General features: G+C 45.0%; 1 protein-coding gene across 1 annotated transcript in view; it reads left to right on the top strand.

Annotated features, from left to right (window-relative positions):
• The window catches only part of SLC9A2 (solute carrier family 9 member A2), an 86,657-nt gene that overhangs the window by 36,584 nt on the left and 29,130 nt on the right, over nucleotides 1-20,943 (top strand). Inside the window, exon 3 of the mRNA XM_060168702.1 lies at nucleotides 5,043-5,293. Within this exon, the coding sequence (XP_060024685.1) occupies nucleotides 5,043-5,293 (251 nt within the window). The remainder of the gene's footprint in view (nucleotides 1-5,042; nucleotides 5,294-20,943) is intronic.

Below are 20,943 nucleotides of genomic sequence, written 5' to 3'. Positions count from 1 at the left end.
CTTCTCTTCTGAGATTTCTCATTCAGTCGCCTCGGTGGTCCATTCTTTGAGCGTATCAAGAATCAGATCTCAGCAAACGATCTGGCTAAACTACCCTTTAAAGCGTGCCTTCCAGAGGCACATCCTGTGCTTCCTGTCCAGAGGCTCGAAGCCATCAGATGTGGTTTTACGGTCGAGATGGAGGGCTGACCCAGAGAGGGCAGTGAGCCAGGTTGAGGGCCAGCCATTCCACGGCAGGAAATGGGCCAAGGACGGAGAAAGGGCATGGCTGCTCTTCAGATGTGGAGCCCTTGTTTCCAGGCCAAAGCCTGTGAGTCAGAAGGACTCTAGTGGTTTCAAATGAAAGAGGCTTCGTTGGTAGGTTCTTTACCCTGGGCCAAAAGCCATGTGGACCCTTAAAGCCACCTCCCACAGATATCAGGGCATGCTTGGGGGGTTTGCCCACCTAACACTGAAGAATAACCCACCAGGTATTTCCTTCACCAGACTGGCTGAACAGTGGGCTGAATTGCCCAGGTGTTAGGAACAATTAGAAAATGGTATAAAAAATTATAATTTTTGTCTCCTAGTCAGGTGTTCTCAAAGAATAGAGGTAGAGATGTTTTATAGAAGATTCTTTGATTCATTCATCTAGTCTTATCTCTAGGGGGGTTTAAGGAACTCATGGGTTAGGGAAAGGTATGAAAAACATAGACCCTGCTGCATACATGGAGAAGGCTGAGTTACTAAATGCTGCAACTAGAAGGGTAGAGATTAAACAGAGAGAAGTCAGGTTAAAAACATAGGCTGGGGCTTCCCTGGTGGCGCAGTGGTTGGGAGTCCGCCTGCCGATGCAGGGGACACGGGTTCGTGCCCCGGTCCGGGAAGATCCCACATGCCGCGGAGCGGCTGGGCCTGTGAGCCATGGCCGCTGAGCCTGCGCGTCCAGAGCCTGTGCTCCGCAACGGGAGAGGCCACAACAGTGAGAAGCCTGTGTACTGCAAACAAACAAACAAACAAACAAACAAAAAACATAGGCTGGAGGATGAGCAGAATTGTAGGTCAGGCAATTAACTGGGAAGTTCAATAGTGAGCTTAGAAGATTTGAAAGGGAGAAAATCTACCATAAAAATGTCTCAAAGCAAAGGGAAATTGATAATATATAATATAAATTGAAGTCAGACTCTTTGTTCTGTGGTCTGGGGCTAGATTGGAATTAACTGGAGAAATGACAGTCAAAAAAGAAAAAGCTAAGATTTTTAAATAGGATTTTTGTGCTTTCCCTTATAGGAAATATTTTAAGAAAACCTTTCAAACTTTCCCCTGTTGGGTAAAGATTGTTCAGGTTCTCAGCTATCTGAGAAGTACTGCTGTTTCCATTGTGGTCCATGATCGAATGAGTTAGGCTTACATGGTAATTTCTAGAAGGTGTGAAGGCAACCACTGAATATTCTGACACATTTTCCAAGAACACTTAAAGAGTTTCCTCAGTCTACCCTAACTAGAGTTGGTTAAGGAGAGCTGGCTCTTAAGTCAGAAGCTAGGGATACACACTAATGGCCCAGACATTATGTGCCGTGCAGTGGAATTTAACTCAGGAAGCTGGAGAGTAAAGAGTGACCACTTGGTGCTTAATTTGGCTTTTGCAAATAGCCGAACAGATTTAAAATTACTTATGCAGAAATGATTATCCTTTGTGTTTCATATCAGGAAAAGTGACCTGAAAACTTTTTCTGGAACAGAGCTATGCTGAACAAAAACCCTGTATTGTTTGCATCCTTGCAGTACATGATTTCACTGCACTGTTGCACATTTTAAATCAAAGTTCAAAACAGATCATATCTAATTTTAATATACACAAGTATTTTTTTAAAAAAATAATAATGAATAGAAACACTTGAAAGTACTCAGCTGTCACATTAGCCTGTTATATTGATGGAATCCAGCAAACAGTCACCCCTGGCTTTTCGGTTTTCTGAAGATACAGTTGTCAAGTTGAGGTCAACTTTGCACAGACCAACTAGAGACATAATTGTAGCCACATACATAATACATATACATATACTACATATAAATTATAACTTCAAAAGCACCTTTCTATATAGATTCCCTTGTGGTAAAATTAAAGGACGTAACTGGCATGAACTAACTGTGGGGTTATGGCTGGTTGTAACTAAAAGAATTTTATCTTGTGCCCATCCCTAGGTATCAGGTTCAGTGTACAACGGGTGGGAGGTTATGGAAAGCTTTCTGGTTGTCAAGGTAACGTCTCTACCTAAGCTAGTTTCTCGTAAGGCGGCCCCAGCATCCGAGGAAGTGGAATGATGAAACTGGAGCTTCTGACAATGCACTGAAAGTGAAAAGCCTGTGACTCAGCTTTACTCTTTGCAAAACCTAAAGGGATGTTAAACACAGAATGTACGTTTGAGAGATGCCATGGCTGGGGCTGCCTGGAAAGCAGCTTGGGAAAGATGACGGTGTATTCCCGTTGTTCCTTTGGAATGAGTGCCTGCGCCTCCTTTGGAGACCTCATCAGTGTCTAGAGGGGGTAGGGAGGGGAGCTGAGACAGAAAGAGGAGAAGACGTGGGTTCTGTGCACAGGGAATTTCTAATTTCTCGGAGGAAATGAGGTTGGCATTCAAGAGGCGACACCAGCGACACAGGGTGGCGCATCCCCAAATGCCGGCTGGTTTGGGGCATCATCTGTGTTGCAGGAGGGGCAGAGGGAAGGACAGCTCGCAGGCGCCGTAGGGATCCAGGAAGGCCGGAGAGGAACAGCGACTTGAGCGGCGCCGTGGAAGACAGAGTTTCCCTCGGTTTAGGGGCTGGGTTTCTATCAAGAGAAGCCGGGGACAGGGCTGAATAATACGGTGTGCTTTGTAGAGCCATGGTGAGACCCTGTCCTAGACCGCAGGGTGTCACAAAGCATTAAAAAAATGCATCAGGTGTACTGAGCCTTCTTCCCTAAGTCAGGCAGCCAACGATTTTCAACTTGGGAGTGAGGAATGGAATAAAGGAAAGTGAGTCTTGTAGTAGCTGCAGGGGGCACTCAACTGGTGCGGGCGGGAGGCAGGCAAGTGGAAACCGGGTGTTGGAACCCAGAGCCCGAGTGGCCTGGGGAGGCTATCTGTGCAGGGCTGGAGGCTGGAAAATCTGTCCCTCTCCCTGGGCAGCAGGTGACGGGTGACCGTCACCTTTTGGCCTGGGCTCTTTAGAGGCAAGGGGTAAATATAGAACATGTCCGATCCGCTCTCAGGAAGTGATCATGGCGTGTTGATGTGGATGAAATCTGACGTGTGCAGCAGTCTCTGGATGCGAGGAAGCAGCATGACCTGAAGCCAGTTCTTTTCTGGCAAATGATGACCCTTCAAGATATTTAAGTCCTCGGGCTTGTGAGTTGCTTTTTTTCTTCTCTTAAACTCAAGTCATTTCTTGGAGGTCCAATACCAAATGCTCTCAACTGTTACACCAACAATCAAGGGAAGGGAAAAGCCCACTGCTTTCTAAGTAATAATCCACTGGGTTTTTTTGTTTTTTGTCAAAACCAACAGACATTTCTTGTCATCTACTAGGCAACATGGAAGAAGTAAATCACAGTAAGGCGAAATCCTTAATTACAAGGAGTTTATGATCCAGTAGAAAAGAGGAAAAAGTTCCCCGAAACCTGTAATGTGTAGGCTATAAAGGACTGTTAGTGAAGTAGAAAAGGGTGAAATGGCTTTTGCCAGGACACACTCTGGTTAGCAGAGTGTCTGATTCATTCTCATGGTTAAAATTGAAGAACTGACCCAGAGGTAGGAGACCTGGATCCTGGTATCGCCTCTGACGTTTTCTGTGCCCGTGGACGGATGGGTTTAATTTTGAGTTTCTCAGAATCCCAAGGAGGGTGTAGCACGGCCTGTACTCCCAAGGTGTTCATCACAGTGTCCCATTAGCCGGCTTCCCTGGAGATTCGCTCTGCAAATATCACAAGAAGCAGGGCATGTGCCTGACTGTATTTCACTTGCTGGCTTCATGAAAAGATTACTCCGGAGGAAGGCATCACTTCCCATGCCATTTGCTCAGTGGTCCTTGGAAACATGTTTGAAAGCATCCTGCCCGGCAGGTGTGAATGCCTGACATTTTTGAAGGCTTAATTAAACTATGTAAAAGACTGTGTAAATTTTTCAGAAACCAAGCAACAGTGTAGTCTCGTCACTTTAGAAGGACACATGTGCATGAAGTTACAGTAGATACACACACACACACACACACACACACACTGGTTGCTGTCTCTTGGCTTGAAGAAAACCCCATCAGGTCTTGTGTTTCACCAGAGGTGCATGTGTGGGCGGGGCAAGGACCTCAGTGACCTGGGAGGAGGATGTCTTCAGGGAGGGGACCTGTATGGATGGGTGGGTCCCTTCCATGGTGCAACCCCACAACAGGGGCCTTGAAGTGTCCCTAAATTCACAGCCAGCACTGACAAGCTTTCTCTGTGACATACTCCTTCCCAAGCATCGGCAACGCAAGCAGGGTATGTTGAAGGGCAACCAAGCCGTTTAAAATAATCCTTTAGGATCCGAAAAGTGATGTTTTAGCAGTAGGTCACGTAAATAACTTTGAAGTTTCCTCTCTCTCACGTCTAGAAATAGTTTTCTTGATGACACACTTTCATCAATGCTTTTTGTTTGCAGCTATTAAATGCACTGCTAAAATGTGAGATAAAGACGGGCTTCCCTGGTGGCACAGTGGTTGAGTCCGCCTGCCGATGCAGGGGATGCAGGTTCGTGCCCCGGTCCGGGAAGATCCCACATGCCGCGGAGCGGCTGGGCCCGTGAGCCATGGCCGCTGAGCCTGTGCGTCCGGAGCCTGTGTTCCGCAATGGGAGAGGCCACAGCAGTGAGAGGCCCGCGTACCACCAAAAAAAAAAAAAAAAAAAAAGAGATGCCCAGTCACTTCCACTGATCGTCCACGTTGGGGCACAGAAGACACGCCCTTGTTAGGAGGCAGGAAGATTTCTGGGGCCGTGAGGATGTCGGGGAAGTTGGGGGGTCCTGACGTGCCCTCTGCCTCTCCCACAGGTCTTGTACAACCTGTTCAAGTCTTTCTGTCAGATGAAGACCATCGAGACCATCGACGTGTTTGCCGGAATCGCCAACTTCTTCGTCGTGGGGATCGGCGGCGTGCTGATCGGCGTCTTCCTGGGCTTCATCGCGGCGTTTACCACTCGCTTCACACACAACATCCGCGTGATCGAACCGCTCTTCGTCTTCCTGTACAGCTACTTGTCCTACATCACAGCCGAGATGTTCCACCTGTCGGGCATCATGGCGTAAGTATTGAACTCCTTGTTAAAAGCACTTGGTGGCATTTCGTGGAATTCATGTATCCTAAGCTGCGATGTGAAAGTTGAATACGTTATGTAAAAGAGGAGATGTTCTTGAATTCTTTTAAGAAAAATTAAAAGTAGATTTTCGTTACTCTTTGTTTCAAAAAAATGAAAGTATGGATCAGCCAGATGTATCCTAAAGCGGAACTTCCCTGGCGGTCCAGTGGTTGAGACTCCGCGCTTCCACTGCAGGGGGCCCGGGTTCGATCCCTGGTCCGGGAACTAAGATCCCGCATGCGGCCAAAAAAACAAACAAACAAAAAAGTGTAGGCAAGTGATCTGGTGCTAAAATGGAAGCCTTAAAAGTGACCTCTTGGATCTCATGAAATAAGACAATAAAGTGTTGGGGTGGATGGCCAGGCACCAAGAATTCTCTGAGTCTGATGCCCATTCAGTGTTGCTCAGGTCCACTAACTCCACCCAGGCTGTATCCCCCAAACTTCGTCTGGAATTCTGGAATTGCTTATGTCAGTTCCTTTGAACAATGTTAGTAGTAGAGGACCTTCGCTCTGTATGATAGATTTGCTTTGAGATCATAGCTTTACATCATTCAAAGCAAAATTCAGTGAGTAAGGCACGCCGTCGTGTACTTTGAGTTCAGCTTCTTAAAGAAAGAGGTATGGTTATAAGGCAAGAAGTGGATAAAGCAAGAAATTATTTATTAACGACGCAGTTGTGTATCGTTCACTAACTGATTTGGAAGGATGTTCTCAAAAGGTTCTACGAGGGGCCGGTAGCGTTTGGATCCAGTTTTAGCCGTTGGAGGGTCACTTTGAAGGAGGGTACTTGTTGGGTGTGGATGTTTCTACAGCTTCCAAGAATAAGCCTGTCATATTATGGTCACACCTTGTATAGGGCCAGTGAGAAATGCTTACTAATGGAATGCCTTTCAAAGTTTTAATTTGGGGGAATTCCCTGGCAGTCCGGTGGCTAGGACTCCACACTTCCACTGTTGGGGGTCTGGGTTCGATCCCTGGTCAGGGAACTAAGATCCCTCAAGCCTGGTGGCCAAAAAAAAAAAAAAGTTTTAATTTTGACACATATTTATTTACAGCTTAATACATGTTAAGCTCTCCTGCTGGGGCCTGCTACGCTATTTAGAGTTTTGTGTTGTAAATGTAGGTCTAGTTCTTCCTGAAGTTTTCTCTTGCACCCTGATTTAGGTGACGCTTTGATTAAGGATTGCTTTGCTTTTGCCCCGCACCACCACTTTCATAGCAGAAGCAGATGAGGTTTGTCTCCCTCCACAAGGAGAGTGGAACCCACTGTAGTGAAAGCCATGTGTTAGAAGGCTGTGTGGTTTTCTGTATCCCAGGGAACCTAAATAAAGCACTGTATTAATCCAGTCTGACCCAGTAATGAAATGTGCAGTGCCTTCCTGGTGGCTATTCATATCATTTTTGTATGACCTCCAGTTTCCTCACTGTTCTTTGACTGGTGTCATTGAAAGTGTCCGATCAGCTGGTGACAAGGTCTCTGCAAAGATTACAGGGCAGGGACTTTGTGTCTAGTTTCCCAGCAGTATTGTAGCAATGGTTGGTGTAAGAACCTTGAATATATTTCAACCAAGTGCATATGTAAAAGTTCTAGAACCCTCACAGAGTTATCTAAATATGCTTGTCCAGAGTGTGGGGAGGACAGGTGAAGTGTTGGATGGGGTTGGCGTGCTGGGGCGTCTCTGCTTAGAAATGTCTGCGGGGGCCCAGAGTCCACAGAGCTCGTGATGCCTCACGTCCCCGACCTCCTGCAAAGACGGGATCAGGGCTTTCCTTGCTCTAGGAATTAGGACGTCAGGGACAAATGGGGCCACGTATTCCTGGGAAACTGCACGGGTAGTTCTCTACTGTGGTTTGTTGGCAGATGAAAAACCTCACTTTTGTCCACAACTTCAAAGTAAACATTTACCGTACAGCTTAGTGCACAGAAAAGTCCCTTATTGCATTGACACGAATACTGCCATAGCACACAGTGAGTGCACTAAAATTATGTTAACAATTACATGAAATATTCCAGGAGATGTAAACACTTTTGCATTTTACCATGTACCCCTGTTAATGCTGTGAGAGCGAACGAAGGGACAGATTTACGTCGAAGTGCGTTTGTTCTCAGAAGTCACACCCTTGTTTCCTAGGGTGGGGTGATTAGCGTGGTCTTCAAAACCTGACCGTGTGTGTTGTCTCTGTACGGGGTACATCTCAGACGTGCATGTCCGCCCTTTGGAAAGTGCACTGTGTGCACTTCCACGCTGTATTCACTATCCTTGCTGGAGGATGTCGGTGCCGGGCATCGGTGTCATGATGTAATTAACATTGCACATCCACGGACACCTCTTTTATAGAACTCGTCATTTTCCCGCATTTAACTTGTACCGAGTGGAGAAATTCCTATCGTACTTCACGCTGATGGCATCTTCTTTTACCGTTTAAAAGCAGGTGTTAAGGTTAATGGGAGTGAAGGCACGTGACTTCTGAGCATGCTCAGAAGAGTCCCTTTTTGTTTGTTTGTTTGTTTTTGCGGTACGCGTGCCTCTCGCTGCTGTGGCCTCTCCCGTTGCGGAGCACAGGCTCCGGACGCGCAGGCTCAGCGGCCATGGCTCACGGGCCCAGCCGCTCCGCGGCATGTGGGATCTTCCCGGACCGGGGCACGAACCCGTGTCCCCTGCATCGGCAGGCGGACGGAAGAGCCCCTTTTTGTTTAAGAGAAATGGGAGCCACAGGGAAAGGGAAGTCGGCAGAGGGGGTCAGACAGCTGGGGAGCTGAGAGAAGGGTTGCAGCACGTCTCTCTGAATTTGTAAGAGTGTGGAGCGTGAAACCTGGTCCTCCCAGGGTTTGTCCTCCCCTCTCTCCCACTTCTCCATCCCTCTCACCTTCTTCCTTCCTCTTCTTAATGCCTTTCCGATGCCCCTGTTCTTCAACTTTGTCCTGGGTGGACTCTTGCGCAGCCTGTCTTAGAATGAGATCATGTAATGAGCAGGTAGTTGATACAAAAGTCTGATGAAAAAGAAACATCTTTCTGTAGAGCAGAAGATGGATCTGGGTTCAAAATGTAGTGTCTTGTTTTTGTGTGTGTGTGTGAACATTTACAGCAGCTTTATTCATAATCACCGAAACCTAGAAACAACTCAGATGTCTTTCATCTGGTGAATGAATAAATTAATTATGGTACATGTGTACAATGGAATCCCACTCAGCAATAAAAAGTAATGAACTATTAACATATGCAACAACATGGATAAATCTCAGATATATATTGCTCAGTGAGAGAACTCAGATTCCAAAGGATAAATTCAGTGTGATTCCAGTTATAAGATATTTTGAGAATGGCAGAACTATAGAGACAAAACAGATAAGTGATTTCCAGAGGATGGACATGAAGAGAAGGGTTGACTAGGAGGGGGCTGAATGAGAGAATTTGTGGGAGTGATAAAACTGGTCTATATCTTGATTGTAGTGAAGGTTCTACAACTGTATGCATTTATCTCACTTCACAGAACTCTATACCAAAGAAAAGTGAATTTTACTCTATGTAAATTAAATAAAATTTATTGGAGTATAGTTGCTTTACAGTGTTGTGTTAGTTGTAGGTAGGAAGGCACTGGGCAGGATTCCAGCATTTTGATTTCTTTGGAAAGATGTTGGAAGCAGTGTATCCTGGCATCCACAAAGCCTACTGTCCCTGCTGTTGGTTTTTTGTCATGAACTTGTGATCTGATATGATCTTCACTGACAACAAGTAAATTAATAGGAGGTGGAGTTCCATCTGTCTTCTCGTTCTTTGTCTTAGAAGCTGTTTGGAGAGCTGGCTTCTGGACAGTCTTAGGTTTTCTTTCCCCTTTGTGGCCTCTCCTAATAGTTCAATTCTTAATTTAACGTTAAGGAATTATTTGTGTCCACGTGTTCCTGTGTGTTCAGGAGAGTTTTAGCTTCAAACACTAGGGGGTAGATGAAACTTCCTGTTTTCTAATTTTCTAATATCTTTCTGCTCATTTCTATACTGGGATAAGTTGTTGTAGTAGGGAAAGTGTGTACGTGTGCATGTGTGTGTGCGCGTGTGTGTGCGTCAGAGTGCGTTTCCACAGCTCTAGAGCTAAAGTTAAGGGAAAGTCTCTAGTCTCTTAAACAAGACCCCTCACGTATCACAGCTCTATAGTTGGGGTTGGAGAGGGGACTCATAGCATTGATTTTAGAAATTTGTGTCTTGGCTCACGTGTTTTGAACTTTATGTTCAGAAAACTGTGCAGGGATAAAACAAAAATGATTCCCATCATCCCCCTTACCCAAGGACACTAACAGACGCCTAAGGGATTCCTAAGTTCAGATCCACACCGACATGAACTGAGCTGGGACTCTGTTCCCCCTTGTGGGCATCAGGCACCTTTCTGGTCCTCACCTTGTCCATTGCCCTGGGATCCAGGCATGGGATGCTGAAAACCCACCGTCCTGAAGAGGGAGATGCTTGGTCCCCACAGCAGCTGGCAGCCTGCCGGGAAATACTGATTTCTCTTTGCTGTGCTCTACGAATTAAAAAAAAATGGCCACGTCCTCCTGCTAGGACAGCAGGCGCCCAATATTCTTTAGTTTTGTTTTCATGGGTTGATAATTCCTTAGTCTTTCTTCTCTAGAGGGCACTTAAAATATTTTCGATTTGCTGTGTCAATCATTCTAGCAGCATTATTGCAAAGAAAGTAGGAAATGGTAATTACCAGTTCCATCTTATGAATGAGCAAAGTGACGCCCTGGTGGGCAAAAACCATGGCTGTAGGGTGAGGCCTGGGCCCTGGGTCTCCAGGTAACAGGCCCGTCCAGGATATGTCCCAGTATCCACTCTAACAATAAAACCAAGCACCGGGCTATTGTAAATAGAACTGCAGTGAACATTTTGGTACATGACTCTTTTTGAATTATGGTTTTCTCAGGGTATATGCCCAGTAGTGGGATTGCTGGGTCATATGGTAGCTCTATTTGTAGTTTTTTAAGGAACCTCCATACTGTTCTCCATAGTGGCTGTACCAATTCACATTCCCACCAGCAGTGCAAGAGTGTTCCTTCTCTCCACACCCTCTCCAGCATTTATTGTTTGTAGATTTTTTGATGATGGCCATTCTGACTGGTGTGAGATGATATCTCATTGTAGTTTTGATTTGCATTTCTCTAATGATTAATGATGTTGAGCATCCTTTCATGTGTTTGTTGGCAGTCTGTATATCTTCTTCGGAGAAATGTCTGTAATGGAATATTACTCAGCCATAAAAAGAAACGAAATTGAGCTATTTGTAATGAGGTGGATAGACCTAGAGTCTGCCATACAGAGTGAAGTAAGTCAGAAAGAGAAAAACAAATACCGTATGCTAACACATATATATGGAATCTAAAAAACGAAAAGGTTCTGATGAGCCTAGGGGCAGGATAGGAATAAAGACACAGATGTAGAGAATGGACTTGAGGCCATGGGAAGGGGGAGGGTAAGCTGTGACAAAGTGAGAGAGTGGCATGGACATATATACACTACCAAACGTAAAATAGATAGCTAGTGGGAAGCAGCCGCATAGCACAGGGAGGCCAGCTCAGTGCTTTGTGACCACCTAGAGGGGTGGGATAGGGAGGGTGGGAGGGAGGGAGACGCAAGAGGGAAGAGATATGGGGACACATGTATATGTATAACTGATTCACTTTGTTATAGAGCAGAAACTAACACACCATTGTAAAGCAATTACACTCCAATAAAGATGTAAAATAAATAAATAAATAAATAAAGACAAGCACCTTTCAATGACATTTTAAAAATGAGACTTTCACAGGAATTTCCAGAATGCCGGGCTCAGGGATAAAGGAGCAGAGCTGCCCTCGCTGTTCGGAAGCGGTCACTGCTGAGGCTGTGAGGATCATGTCCCCTTTCTTTCCTGTCTTCCTGTGTAGGAATTGGTGATTGTCATCTGTTGAAAACTTTGAGAACAATAAGAAAGCATGCTTTTGCTGGCCATCTTGTAGCTGCTTCTTCTGGTTGCTCCTGGTTTGCCCACCAGGTGTAGCAGTTAGAAGACCATCTCTTCAAGATACAGTCGTACAAAACGAGAGCCCTACAGGCCACGATGACTAGTTCCTGTTTACCGGTCTTCTCAAAATATGGGGGGAAAGAAAAGAGCATGTGACATTTCAAGACATTCATAAAACATGATCCAAAGCATGTTTGATCATTTGTTTATTTTGAGCGTAAGACAGGTGTCTTTTATTAATTTTCCCTAGGCTTTTCTCATGTTTACTGGGTGTTTTTCTCCGTGTGAGAAGGTGACCTGGAGCTTTAACAAAGCAATCTGGATAACACAACCTGGATAAATGCTAGTCTGCACACAAGTCATCAGTCATCACCTAGTCTCTGGCCTGGCCTCCATGTAAATCGAATTAGTCTTAAAGCCTGAAAAAAACAGAGAGAGAGCAGGCCACATCATCTTATTTCTAGTTGGAGCTTTAAACTTCAAATTCACCCCTAACCTAACACCCACATCTTCCCCTGAAACAAAAAAAAAATTTCTTTTAGAAGAAATGGCTATTAAAGACTGAGTCAGTTGCATAAGAATTGGCTTAATCCTGCAGCCTGCGTGCAGAGGAGCTGTTGGCTTCACTGCAGGCCAGCTGGGGCTCTTGGAGCAGGACAGGTAGAGACGATGCTTTAGACCAGGGCTAAGTCCAGGTGCTGGGGGGTGGCTGTGCATGCCTGCACATCACGTAGAACAGCAGGGAGGTAGAGTTTGGAGGGAAGGGAGAGAGGGGACCATAAGGCAGGCTTCCATCTATGGTTCTGGGTCTCGTGCTCTGTTCACCGGCTCTTTGTACCTTATATTGTCTTGGCAAATAAAAGCTTTGTTTTTGATGATGCTGTATGCCTTCACCGATAGCTCTCACTGGTCAGAACTGACCTCTTTAAAATCTTATATGGGGACTTCCCTGGTGATCTGGTGGTTAAGACTCTGCGCTTCCACTGCAGGGGGCCCAGGTTCGATCCCTGGTCGGGGAACTAAGATCCTGCACCCCGCGTGCTGTGTGGTGCAGCAAAACAACAAAAACAAAAAGAATGAGTTTTTACAGTGACCAATTCAGTTCTATTTAAGTTAAATCAAATTGTAAAATAACAAACCTATAAAAGTGGAAGAACAGTATGTATTTCAAAACTGCCAAAATAAAATATTTAAAAAAACCCTTATATGACCACCTCAAACACTAAATGGCACAGGGGCAGTGGGTAAGGGAGGAAGATAGTAAACTGAGGCAGGAAATTAGTTAAACAATAGAAAAAAGACAAATCGTATCTCCCTTAATTTTCCGGACACATTCAGGAAAAACGTGAAAAAGAAACAAACAAAACTGTATTATATTTTTAATGGTGACTCACCTATCTTTTGTTTTCTTTTGTATAATTTTGCCTCACCTGCAGGGCAAAACTAGAAAAGTCAGGAAGGAATTTGAAATTATAGCCCTTTTTTTTCCCCTAGCTTTATTGAGATGTGATTGACACACCTCACTGTGCAAGTTTAAGGTGTAAAAACGTGATGATTAGATAATATATGTATATTGCAAAAGGATCACCGCCATAAAGTTAGCTGACACGTTCATCACCTCACGTAGCTACCCTTCTTTGTGTGTGTGTGGTGAGAACTTTCAAGTACACAATACAGTATTGTTAACTGCCTGTACTATCGAATGTACCATCACATCCAGGATTTTCCAGTCACCGTGCTGCCCCTTAGATCCCAGAACTTATTCATCTTATAATTGGAAGTTTGTAGCCTGTGACCACTGTTACCTGTTTCCCGTACAACCCCTGCAAGCCCCTGGCAACCACCAGTTGACTCTCTGTTTCTGTGACTTTGCTTTTTTTAGATACCAGATACGTGAGATCACACAGTATTTAACCAGATTAGTGTAAATGATTCGGGAACTTATTTTCATTTATTTTGATGGTTTAAACTTTTAATGAAATAGATTCCCCTGGTAAACTCCAGTATTTGCTTGGTTTTTTGAAGGAGGAACAAAACCGGTGGACGGCCACTTTTTTTGTTTTCCTGAGTGTAGTCCACTCTTGCGGTCATGTGCTACATGTGGCTTTTGAGCGCTTAAAGTGTGGCCAGTCTAACTTGAGGTGTGTTCTAAGTGTAAAATAGACATCAGATTTTTAAGATTCAGTAGGAAGAGATTGTAGAATATCTCATTAATGTTTTTTATATGGCTTGCATGTTGAAATGACAGTGTATTCGATCTGTTGCATTAAGTAAACATATTATGAAAGTTGCCTTCACCAGCATCTTTTTACATTTTTTAACCATGACTATTAGGAACTTGAAGATTACATATATGGCTTGTATCGTGCCTCTGTTAGCTTTGCTCCGTAGAGCTCACCATTCGTTTTTGCTGTTTGATTCTGCCATCACTTTGCTTTTCTGACTGTTTCTTGACTGGTCTTTGTCTTTATCTGAAAATGATTATATTACTGCTATATCTGAAAATGATTATATATAATATATTATATCCTGTGTTTCAAGTATACTGTAGAAAGTGATTTGATGATCAAGTCATCACTACATTGCTCTTGGTCTAGAGCTTACAATTTAAAGTGGCATGTTCGTCTTTCAGACTCTGAAGGCTAAGCAATAATAAGGCTAAAGTTATTTTCTAGTTATATGTAGGCCAAGATGAAAAATAGGATTATAAACAGAAATGTAAATACAGTATAATTTCCAAGAATAATTCCCTTTTCTGGTTTTTTTTTTTTTTTTTTTTTTTTGCGGTACGCGGGCCTCTCACTGTGGCCTCTCCCATTGCAGAACACAGGCTCCGGACGCGCAGGCTCAGCGGCCATGGCTCACGGGCCCAGCCGCCCAGCCGCTCCGCGGCACGTGGGATCCTCCCGGACCGGGGCACGAACCCACGTCCCCTGCATTGGCAGACGGACTCTCAACCACTGCGCCACCAGGGAAGCCCCAGCTGGAAAACTTTAATTCCATCATCAAGGTCTTGGTCCAGTCTTCCTGCCTCTCATGCCTTTGTCAACAGTCCCCACCTAGAGTCAGTGGATGCCGCGGGTCCCTTGATGCCTTGTGTTTCATCACACTTTTGACCCTGAGCTGTGATCTCTTATGTGTTCTTTCCACAAAACCATGCTTGCTTTAGGAGGCAGGAAACGAGCTATAAACAGTAGTTGAATTGAAAGCATCTAAAGTAGAAAAAAACACGAGATGTGGAAAATCCATGAAATGGGCAAGACTGCATGAATAATCAAGCATCTATACTTATTTGAATTTATTTCATTTTGATATTTTAAGAGAGGTTGTTCAGTTTTGGTGGTTGGATATTTCTTTGAAAAAGAATTTATAAAAAAATTTTCTCATATGTCAAACTCACTTTCTCTTGGTTGTCAGGTTTCCTGGAAGAGGCAATCCATTGTATAGTAAATTCGTGCCCTGGAATAATTAATTTACCTCACATGAGTGAGTACTTTATTCTGAGAACATACAGTGTACCCTGAGTCACCACAGACCTGGCTTTAATCAATACAGAGAAAGCTTTTTAATTGTTCTTCATCTTTGCTAATGGCTTGGCACTGATTAGTAGAGTATGCTTTTATGTTTGGCAAAGTCTTTATGGGGAATGTGCAACTGTTATTTGGGCTGTATTTTCCTGCAACTGAATCCATACTTTTTAAGATCACGCACAGGCATGGAGTAGGCATGAAAGAATTTTGCAACATTCTTTCTGTCAGCTCAGTTCTAATTCTTCACAGTTCAGATTACAGAACAGGTCTAACGTGGGAATCGAAATTAGAGAATTGACCACTCTTCAAAAAAATTAAAGTACTAGTATTTATAAACGGAATTAACCGAGTCATGGCTACACCATAGGTAAGGGAACACAGACAAGGTATGTGTATGTTTTATCTTCACAACCGGAAGTCTGCCTTCACTGCCCGCCATCTTTATGGGTGCCGTTCCCTTTGGTTCTACAGATGCCGACTGCCTAGTGAAGGGCTATGGATCTCCATTAAGCTAGACTCAGCCAGCATCAGGCGAACATACGCGTGGTACCGCTGCATGCAGGGAGCCATGCTACCTGTGGAAGAAGGGTAGCCCCTGCTCTCTCAGAGTGTGGGTTCTGGTGGAGAGGAAGTGAACATCATAGACGTGAACATCGATTCATTGGCTGCCGGGGTGGAGTCGTGGAGTACTATAGAAAAAAGTGTTAGTTGGAATTTTCTGTTCAGAAGATAGTCCAGTGACATATTATCTGCATAGAAAGTCTGTTTCCCCCCCGGAAGACCGTTGAGACAGTATTAGCTGGCCTGAATTTTTTGTATGCTGCATTGAGAGTGATACAGTGATGAAGAAAAGCTCAATTGCCGGTGAATGTAAAAACCGCTAATTATAGTGCTTTAGCTTCTCTGTCTCTAAATTGGTGATAATCACCCTACATTTATGTTAAACCACCATGTGAGGCAAGATAATAACAAAGCAGAGGGCCCCAGTGAATTCTATATGAACCTTACCTCCACGTGGGCCCACGGAATGGAACCTAACACCTGTCCAAACATAGACCTTTTCTGGGAGGTTATACGGGCCAGGTGCTGCAATGGATTTTGAAAACCAAACGAAAAACCACTGCGGGAAACAAATTGACTCCAAGCTCTAGGTCTTTCCCCTCCAGATCTGTCCTCCACATGTCCTTCAGAGTTCTCTTTCTAGAATGCAAATCTGTCCACGACACACCACCGTTCCGATGAGTAATCCATCCCTAGATCCATGTCATCATCGATTCAAAACACATTAATGAGATGCCAGGCACTGTCATAAGCACTGATGACACTTTCCCCCCCATGAAGCTTCCAGTTGGTTTGGGGAGATAAACATTAATTACTTGGTGGAAGATATAATCTCTCATTTTCCCCACCAGCCTATACAATCGACTCCTAAGCATAACACGTAAGAGTTATGTCACATGTCATTACCTGGCCCCTAACTTCCGTGTCCTCACCTGTTAACCTTCTCCTCCTCTCTCTCCCCCGCAGCAGAGTCAGTTCTTCAGGTCCCTGAATATACCAACCTGTTCATGGCTCTGAATGTGTCCTCTTCTTTTTCTGGATCATTTACCTCTTCTTCCTGCTCGGGGAGCTCTCACTCACCCATGAAGATTCTGCTCAAATGTCCCCTCTTTCGTGGCAGGAGCAATGACTTCCTTTCCTGTGCTCCCAAATCATCCTTCCCCTTCTCCGTTTCTAGCACTTGCCATGCTGTGTTACAATTACCTTTCCATGACTCTTTCTCCTCTTAGACCACGAACTCTTGGGCGTAGAAGTTGCCTCTTATTTGCTTCCGTCTTCCTAGATCCCAGCCCAGAACTTGACCCAGAGTAGATGCTAAGAAGATATTGGTTGATGTCCAGTTGTTATTCCTGATCATATGAACTAAATTGGAAGATTAGGACAGAGAGACCTACATGGAAAGTGGGGAGAAAGATGATTCAATGACGTGAGCTGATACAAGTAAGGTCAGACTGGGAATACTGAAGGCCAGTCGTTTTATGTTTGAAGGAGCTCTAGGGTTAAGAAATTCATCTAGAGTTTTCTAAAACGTCACGAGTTATTTTGGTTATTATTTTGGTGTGGATAGTATCACGCTGATGTTCAGAATGAGGGAGAGAGGCTGTGGGCTTCAGGTGTGAAAGTTTCATGAGTTCTCTTTGGTGGAGAAAGAAATCTTCCCTCTCTGTACGTGCTTCAGTGCTACTGGGATTTGCTATGACGTGACCTCCTACCCAAGGCACTCCTGGCCACGAGCTCCAGACCCAGTAAGGCTCCAGTCTGCACCATTCCCCAGCTCTAGAAGCGTCTCATAATTCTTTTAGAAAAATGAAGGAGAGTCAAACTTATGGTGATGGTTAATACTATCAGCTATAGGTGATGATCCAGGAAAGGGGCAGTCTGTCTTCCAGGGAGACTGTAGTATTGTGTGTACCTCCCTAATTGAAGGGAGACTAACTCATTTGTAGTTTTGTGTACATAGGATGTTACTGAAGGTGAGGTGCTTTGATGGAGGTTAGAGCATCCTACAGCAAAAAAGACCCCTCTTTGCAATGAAACACCTCCTGGCCTCTGCTTGAGAGGCTGTGTGCACTGAGCTGTACCTGACGGACCAGAACGCGACCTTTGGAACATTCGTCCCCAGCCTGTACTGTGCATCCACGTCATAGACACCCGCATTTCCTGAACAGGGCATTGCCGGGCTCTGGGGCCTCTGGTACCTGCTGAGGGTGTTTTTCCCCCGGAGGATCGCACCTGTGCTGTTCAGAGGTGGTGTTGAGTTACAGGGAGGTGTCTGGCAGACAGGAGTATCACTCTGGTGTCATGTTAAGGATACAAAGCAATGGAAAATGATCCCGTGAACAGTCATGTATAATTCATGTATTTTTTTATTCCTACATCAAAGCTATAGTTTTCAATAATTTCTGAATAGAAGTTTTTGTTTAATCTCTCATTTAATGGGCTGAAGATTACGTTTTGCCTGTATGGTTTATATCTTTCCCAGTGAACGATGTGAATGTGATCTCAGGGGGAAATAATTAGCACATACGCAAAAGCAAGTTTCTTTAGCCCTTTAACGATCACTTTTTGAATGATAAACAAAAAATCCAAATCCAAGAGGGACAGAGGGAAATAGAGGTGGTATGAGAAATGTAGGGGTTTCAACTCTATAGCTGATGCTTTATTGTTAAAAGTAAAAGTGATTGGAAAAAGCTGGGTGGTACGTACTTTGGTGTTTGTCATTCTCCATATTTGTCCTTAAGTTTAAATGCCTAATAGTCAAACCATTTTAGAACATCTTTTGCATGGGATAAGAGAATTCAAGAAAGAATGATGGCCCTCATTGGTTCTGTTACAGACTTTCAACTTGGCAACATTTAAGAAAGGTTCATTAGTGTGTGCTGCTGTGTATGTGTCTTTTCTTCATAAAACATAGTATGATTCAGATTCTTCTGGCTTTTGCCCTCATTACTTAGTATTGGGCAACTTTTACTTTTTAAAGTCTGATTAAAAAAGAATTGAGCCAAAATATGCAAGATGAAAATGTTCAGAAATGCCGTTAACGAGTGGTTTGTATTCAGGTGGTGGCTGGCAGTGATGCCACCTGCCACTCTGGTCCACAGTGTCTACTGCCCGCTGTACTGGGGGAGGGTCCAGGCTTTCATGTCAGGCCAGTGTGACAGAGCTCCCGCTAGCTTCGGTCACCAGGCCCACGGGGGACGTGCCCTTGGTCATGGCCACCACACAAGGGAGGTGAGTGCCAACAACACTGGCCGGCTGAGGGATGGCCCCCAAAAGTCTGAGTCCCCAGAACCTGGGGATATGTTACCCTGCACGGCAGAGGGGACTTCGCCAATGTGATCAAGTTAGGGTCTTGAGATGGGGAGAGAACAGTGGATTATCGGGTGGGCTGGATGAAATCACAAGGGTCCTTATGAGAGGAAGGCAGGAGGGTCAGAGTCAGAGGAGATGGGACCAGGCAGGCAGAGGTCAGCATGACAGGGCCACGAGCCACGGGATGTGAGCAGCCTCCAGAAGGTAGAAAAGGCAAGGAACTGATTCTCCCCTAGAGCCTCCTGAAGTAACACAGTCCTGTCGGCACCTTGACATTAGCCCCAGATCAAGAAGAGAATGAAATGGTTTTGGACTTATGACCTCTGGAAGTGTAAGGTGATAAACCTGTGTTATTGTTAAGCCACTAAGTATTTGCTAATACCACAGCCATAGGAAACCAGTGAAAGAGCTTGAGATTGGGAACGGATGCACACGGCCGTGGCAGGGGAGGAGGACCTCACTTTCATCAGGGATAATCGAGCCCTGGTCCGGGAGGATCCCACATGCCGCGGAGCGGCTGGGCCCGTGAGCCATGGCCGCTGAGCCTGCGTCCGGAGCTTGTGCTCCACAACGGGAGAGGCCACAACAGTGAGAGGCCCGCATACCGCAAAAAAAAGAAAAAAGAAAGAAAGAGCAAGAGTTAGGTCCCTAACAGCTCTGACTTTGAGTCAGACTGCCTGGGTTAAAATCCTGGCACCGCCATCAATTAGTTGTGTGACCTTGAGTCACTGGACCTCTGTCTGCCTTTGTTCTCTCATCCGTAAAATGGGAACCATGACAGAACTTGCCACAGAGGCCTGTAAGGAGGTTTGCTGACGTAACTCGTACAGAGCGTTTGCACCGCCCCTGGCAGAGTGGAGGCTCTGCAGACGTGGACTCATTGGATAAGCCCTCAGCTCTTCGCAGGCTTTGCTGTGTGTTTGTGCTGCTGCATTTTACTGGCCCATTTAATAAGGTTCTCTTTGTTTGGGGAGCCACAGGAATTACGCATTCCTCACTCATATCCATCTGAAAGAAACACCTGCTCATTCTGTGGGCAGGGACGTTGAGGCCAAATGCATGGTCCTTGGCTTGGGGGGGGTCTCTGTTTTGTTTTCATAGGCGGCGCAGAATAGATATACGAGTTTTCTATGGAAGGAACAGGTCGGTTCCTTGCAATGAGATATATTCGTGGTCACCTGTTCAGGTCTCAACTCAGAAGGCCCTTAGATTTTCATTCTTCTACTTCTCCTTATGCTTAGAGTAGGGAGATTTTGGTAAAACATCAGACATCTCAGGGTAAGGGAGACTAAGTGCAGTGGTTGAAGGGGGTTGGGGGAAAGCTCGTAGGGTCATTGCGGCTCTAGAGCTCTGAGAAGGTGGGAAACTTCACAGATCATGACCAGCGATTAGCTCGTGGCGCAGTTATCGCTCAGTGGAAGGCGGGCAGCTCACTCCGATTCTGTCCTGTTTTATTCTGCAGCACCCTTGGATAATGATGCCTTTTTGGTAATTTCTAGTAACTGTGTCTCCCTGGATGGAGGCTGGTATGAGCTATCACCCAGCTCATACTAAATTTCCCCCTGTGGGTGGCCCTTGAGTTGGCCAGGGGTACATTCCAGCCAAGAAGACAGCACAGAGCAGGGCCCCTTTGGGAAATGACAGACCATTGAGCATGTGCTGGGTGCTCAATGGAGAGAGGGCCGGGGGTAGGGGCACCTGGAATTGTCACTGATGGGAGAGTGTGAAGGCCTTCAGGCACCCAACCTAGGAGTCTGGGCTGCATCCTGAGCCCTTCCTTCCCCAGACTGTGCAGAGGTGTGGTATTATAATAGATGTGGTACATATAGACAATGGAATATTACCCAGCCATCAAAAAGAATGAAATAATGCCATTTGCAGCAACGTGAATGGACCTAGAGATTATCATACTGAGTGAAGTCAGACAGAAAAGGACAACGATCGTACGATATCGCTTATATGCAGAATCTGAAAAAAAATGATACAAATGAATTTATTTACAAAACAGAAACAGACTCAGAGAAGGAACTTATGGCTAGCAGCAGGGAAAGGTGGGGGAAGGGATAGTTAGGGAGTTTGGGATTGACATGTACATACTACTATATTTATTTATTTTTTTATAGATTTATTTATTTTTGGCTGCGTTGGGTCTTCGTTGCTGCTTGCGGGCTTTTCTCTAGCTGCAGCGAGTGGGCTC

This window comes from Lagenorhynchus albirostris, chromosome 13 (assembly GCF_949774975.1).
Source record: "Lagenorhynchus albirostris chromosome 13, mLagAlb1.1, whole genome shotgun sequence".
Lineage (NCBI taxonomy): Eukaryota > Metazoa > Chordata > Mammalia > Artiodactyla > Delphinidae > Lagenorhynchus > Lagenorhynchus albirostris.
This window is presented reverse-complemented; position numbering and strand designations above follow the sequence as displayed.